At 47.6% G+C, this 5,767-nt stretch overlaps 1 protein-coding gene across 1 annotated transcript in view; it reads right to left on the reverse strand.

Moving 5' to 3' along the window:
• The window catches only part of SMG6 (SMG6 nonsense mediated mRNA decay factor), a 291,344-nt gene extending 285,626 nt beyond the window's left edge, over positions 1 to 5,718 (reverse strand). The window contains exon 1 of the mRNA XM_007520393.3: positions 5,507 to 5,718. Within this exon, the coding sequence (XP_007520455.1) occupies positions 5,507 to 5,594 (88 nt within the window). The 5' untranslated portion in view covers positions 5,595 to 5,718. The remainder of the gene's footprint in view (positions 1 to 5,506) is intronic.
• Positions 5,719 to 5,767: the final 49 nt, after the last annotated feature.

Genomic DNA, 5,767 nt, shown 5'->3' on the forward strand with positions numbered 1-5,767 from the left:
AGTCGGGCGGTAGCGCAGCGGGTTAAGCGCATGTGGCGCTAAGTGCAAGGACCGGCATAAGGATTCCGGTTCAAGCCCCCGGCTCCCCACCTGCAGGGGAGTCATTTCACAAGTGGTGAAGCAGGTCTGCAGGTGTCTGTCTTTCTCTCCCCTTCTCTGTCTTCCCTTCCTCTCTCCATTTCTCTCTGTCCTATCCAACATCAATAATAACTACAACAATAAGACAACAAGGGCAACAAAAGGAAATAAATAAATAAATATTTTTTAAATATTTTATTTATTTATTTATTAATGAGAAAGATAGGAGGATAGAGAGAAAGAACCAGACATCACTCTGGTACATGTGCTGCCAGGGACTGAACTCATGACTTCATACTTGAGAGTCTGATGCTTTATCCACTGTGCCACCTCCCAGACCACAATAATAAATATTTTTTAAAACATACTCTGGGGAGTCGGGTGGTAGTGCAGCAGGTTAAGCGCAGGTGGTACGAAGTGGAAGGACCGGCCTAAGGATCCCAGTTTGAGCCCACGGCTCCCCACTTGCAAGAGTCACTTCACAGGCGGTAAAGCAGGTCTACAGGTGTCTATCTTTCTCTCTCCCCCTCTCTGTCTTCCCCTCCTCTCTCCGTTTCTCTCTGTCCTATCCAACAAGGATGATAACAATAACAACAACAATAATAACTACAACAATAAAGCAACAAGGGTAACAAAAGGGAATAAATAAATAAAATATACTCCGATGATGTGGGTGGTGGCATACCCATAGTAACATGTTACAGTGCACAAGAATCTAGGTTCTAGTCCCTGGTCCCCACCTGTAGGGGGAAGCTTTATTAAGTGGTGAAGCAGTGCTACTGGTGTTCTCTTTTTCTCTTTCCCATTCTACCTTTCCCTCCCCTCTCAATTTGGTGGCCAGGAATAGCAGATTCATCACACAGTCACCAAGCACTACCAGTAATTCTGGAGGCAATAATTTTTTTAAGAGGCAATAATTTTTTATTATCTTTATTTATTGGATAGAGACAGCCAGAAATTGAAAGGAAGGGGGAGATAGAGAGGGAGAGAGACACAGAGACACCTGCAGTCCTGCTTTACCACTTGCAAAGCTTTTCTCCTGCAGGGGGGCCAGAGGCTTGAACCCAGGTCCTTGTGCATTGTAACATGTCTGCTCTATCAGGTGTGCCACCACCTGGCCCCCATGTGGCAATAAAAATAAATAAATACTCTTATGCATTAGCAAAGTCACATTAAGATCTTCAGGATTCCAAACTACTCATCATTATAGGAATAAAACATTTCTAACTGGGCCAGGGAGATCATGCCAGCAAACAGCATACTAGACTTTCATGCTTAAGGCTTAAAGGCCGCAGATTTAATCCTCAGCCACAGCTGAACAGTGCTCTGGTGTCTCTGTCTCTGTCTCCCTCCATCATTAATTTTTTTTTTTTCTTTACCAGAGCACTGCACAGCTCTGGCTAATGGTGGTGCAGGGGATTGAACCTGGGACTTTGGAGCCTCAGGCATGAGAGTCTCTTTGCATAGCCATTATGCTATCTACCCCCACCCATTTTTATTTATTTCTATCAGCTTTGGATCTGTCTTAATCTTTTCTCCTATCTGCTCCAGTACTTTTCCAGGAGACTAAATTCCTTTAGTACACTATTGGGGGGGGGGGGGCAGGAGTGAAGGGGAGAACAGAAGTAGTGGTGGAAGTTATTGGACATCTCTGAAGAAGAAAGTTGCAACTCTAGTCTCTGAATATAGACAAGATAATCCTCTTCCTTAGGTTATCAATTATCCAATCACCTGTTGAAGCAAACAGGAAGCAGTCCCTTTCACATCCTTCAGCTCCACTCTAGCTCATCAACCCTCTAACAGAAGCCAGCAGAGTCATTCCAAGGAAATACTGTTCAGACTATCATCATTAGAATACTGAGACTAACTGCTACTATGATGATGGAATATGAGAAGGAAAAAGTTCCATAAGGGGGCTTTCTTTGGAAGATGATGGCAGTATTATGACATCCTCTCAAAATAACAAGAACTGGGGACACTCAAGAACAAGCATACATGTGGCCTGGGAGGTGGTACAGTAGATAAGTGTTAGAATCTCAAGCATGAGATCTTTTGTTCAATCCCCAGCACTGCATATGCCAAAGTGATGCTCTGGTTCTCTCTCCCTCTTTCTCACTAGTAAATAAATTAATAAGTAAATCTTTAGACAGAAAAAAGAGAGAGGAAGGAAGGAGCTAACCATTATTCAAGTTCCATGACTTTAATAAACCACAGATATGCAAGTACATACATTTTTGTATCTGTTACCTCTATTAAAGTGAAAATCTACTACCAATAGACACTAAACATTCTGGTGGGGAAAGGACAGGAACTGATGAGACTGCAGAACTCACAAAGCAGTGACCTAGGAGGTGGTGTAATGCTAGAACTTGGGACATAAAAGCCTGAAGTCCTGAGCTCAATCCTGGGAATCACATAGACAATCGTGATGCTCTGATTCTCTCCTTTCTCTTTTTCATGCTGATAAATAAATAGACCTCTAAAAGAAAGAGAGAAAGGCAGGGAGAAAGGAAGGAAGGAAAGAGGAACTCAAAAAGGAATACTGCATTCCAGGGAGGAGTGCAGCAGACGAAGCGCTGGACTCATATATGAAGTCTCCAGTTCAATTCCCCTTATCCCATGTGCCAGAGCGATGCTCTGCTTCTCTCGCTCCTCCTTCCTCTTTGTCTCTCATAAATAAATCTAAAAAAAAAAAAAAAAAAAAGGAAAAAGGAATACTATGAACTTGCTCATCGCTCATCTGACAGAGTCCAGGACTTGCATACCTGTGATTACCACTATGATCCTGGCATGGAATGTGTGCAGTACTATCCTGGTTTTTCTCTCTCTGTTTCACACATGATTTAAATACTAACATAAAGATCATTTAAAAAGCTATAGAGGCAGGGAAGCAATTACAGAAGCAAGACCTTCCATCTTCTGCATCCCACAATGACCCTGCGTCCACACTCCCAGAGGGCTAAGTAGGAAAGCTATCAAGGGAGGGGATGGGATACAGAGTTCTGGTGGTAGGAATTGTGCGAAGTTGTACCCCTCTTATCCTATGGTTTTGTCAATGTTTCCTTTTAACAAATAAAAAATTTTTAAAAAAAGGGAGTCGGGCGGTAGCGCAGCGGTTAAGCACACGTGGCGCAAAGTACAAGGACCAGCATAAGGATCCGGGTTCAAGCCCCCAACTCCCCACCTGCAGGGGAGTCACTTCATAAGCGGTAAAGCAGGTCTGAAGATGTCTATCTTTCTCTCCCCCTCTCTGACTCTGTCCTATCTAACAAGGAAGACATCAATAACAACAATAACTACAACAATAAAACAAGGGCAAAAACAAAGGGAAAATAAATAAATATTAAAAAAAATTAAAAAGAACCAGGTTTGAGCCCCCTCTCAATTTCTGGTGGTCTCTATCCAAAGAATAAAGATAATTAAAAAAAAAAAAAAAGCAGGGGGTCGGGCGGTGGCGCAGTGGGTTAAGCGCATGTGGCGCAAAGCGCAGGGACCGGCGTAAGGATCCCGGTTCGAGCCCCCGGCTCCCCACCTGCAGGGGAGTCGCTTCACAGGCGGTGAAGCAGGTCTGCAGGTGTCTGTCTTTCTCTCTCCCCTTCTGTCTTCCTCTCCTCTCTCCATTTCTCTCTGTCCTATCCAGCAACGAATTGCGTCAACAAGGGCAATAATAATAGCCACAACGAAGCTACAACAAGGGCAACAAAAGGGAGGAAAAAATGGCCTCCAGGAGCGGTGGATTCATGGTGCAGGCACCGAGCCCAGCAATAACCCTGGAGGAGGAAAAAAAAAAAAAAAAAAGCTATAGAAAGATGTGGCACACCAAGAGGTGGCTCAGTGGCTACAGTGTTGAACCTAAAAGTGTTAAGTCCTCAGTTCAACCCATACCAAACGAAGCTCTGATTCTCTCCTTCCTCCTCCCTCTAATGTTAATAATAAATAAATGTTTATGTAAAATAAAATGCTATAAAAGAAGACTAAGAAATTGGTATAGTGTATAGTGTTGGACTCTCAAACATGAGATCTTGAAAATCCCTGGAACACATATGCCAAAGAGATGATCTGGTTCTGTCTCCTGTCCTTTCTCAAAAAAAAAAAAAATCCTTTAAAAATGCTATATAAAATCCAACAGCGTTCGATAGACATCAAAGCAAACAAGTCATTAACAGGAATCATATGCACCAAAATTTGCACTCTTGTGTGCAACAAGACAGGAAAAAAAAATACTGGAGTTTAAGATGCTGCTTGAGTATTTTCAGCAAGTACGTGCGTGTTAAGGCTAGACGGACTATCTCCCCTCAGGAGACTGTGTAACTTTTTAAAAAATATATTTATTTATTTCCTTTTGTTGCCCTTATTGTTTTATTGTTGTAGTTGTGGTTGATGTCGTCACTGTTGGATAGGACAGAGAGAAATGGAGAGAGGGGAAGACAGAGAGGGGGAGGGACAGACACCTGCAGATCTGCTTCACCGCCTGTGGAGGCGACGCCCCTGCAGGTGGGGAGCCGGGGGCTCGAACCGGGATCCTGACTCTGGTCCTTGTGCTTTGCGCCACCTGCGCTTAACCCGCTGCGCTACCGCCCAACTCCCAGCAGACTGCGTAACTTAAGGAAAGGTGGAAGAGAACTTCCCAGAGCAACCTGAATAATCCAATTCAGACAACCAATGAAAACCAACTCCACATACGTTGGCCTGAAGAAACACAGCTACCATTCTACCCAACTCCAATTCCTCCAAAAGGAGAGCTGAGAACACTAGACTCTTTGGTGAAGCTTTCCTGGCATGGCTGGAGGCTTTAACTCTAAAGTTGAACACTATCTACTACTCCTACACATGCCAAAGCCAAATCAGAGTGGAATCAGCTGTCTGAGGCCTGGGGTCCCTCCAGTAGGACAGCCCGGGGTTGGGGGGTGGTGGTGGGAGCGGAGGGGGATGAGAGAGAAATTCAGCAAGGAAGTTCCAAGCTGTTAAACCTTTCCTGTCAAATTTCCCCGGTTCCCTAGTTCCTTGTCTCCAATGCTACAGAGATGGCGGGCGAGGCAGGCCTGGGGGGTGTCTCCTCCCGGGAGGACCCTCCACCAGACAGACAGACCCCCAGCGCCCTCGGCTTTTCGCGTCTCCAGACGACTGGGGATGGTGGGGCAGGTCGACACGGGCTGGGGCAATGGACAGCAGTCACCTCCGAGGTGGTAAAGGGGGCGGCGGCGGAATTCGGGCCGGGTGAGTCCCTGGCGTGGGGGGGCACAGCCAGCACGGTGCCACCCACCCCGGCCCCGGAGCGGGCAGAGCGGCCTAGGAGGACCGCCCTCGGCCCCCGCCCCCACCATGGGGGGAAAGGGCGGGGGGACCCGAGCCCCGCGGGCCGAGCAGGAAGGAGGGCAGGGAGGCGGGGCGGGCAGGCTCGGCCCCGGAGCGGGGCGGCGCGACTCACCTCGGCTCCCGGCTTGCGGAGCCAGGGTGGCCAGGATCCCTCGCAGTTCCGACGCGGAGATCCGGACACGCTCCAACCCCTCCGCCATCTTCGCCGCTGCTGCTCCAGCTGCAGCTACTCCGCCGCCGCCGCCGCCGCCGCCGCCGCGCGCAGCCAGGAAACCACGACGGACGGGCGGCGCGCGCGCTCACCCACCTCCCACCCCCTCCCGGCTTTCCTACCCGAACGACGGTGGCCGCGCTGGGAGGAAAAGCGCTGAAC

This window comes from Erinaceus europaeus, chromosome 12 (assembly GCF_950295315.1).
Source record: "Erinaceus europaeus chromosome 12, mEriEur2.1, whole genome shotgun sequence".
NCBI lineage: Eukaryota > Metazoa > Chordata > Mammalia > Eulipotyphla > Erinaceidae > Erinaceus > Erinaceus europaeus.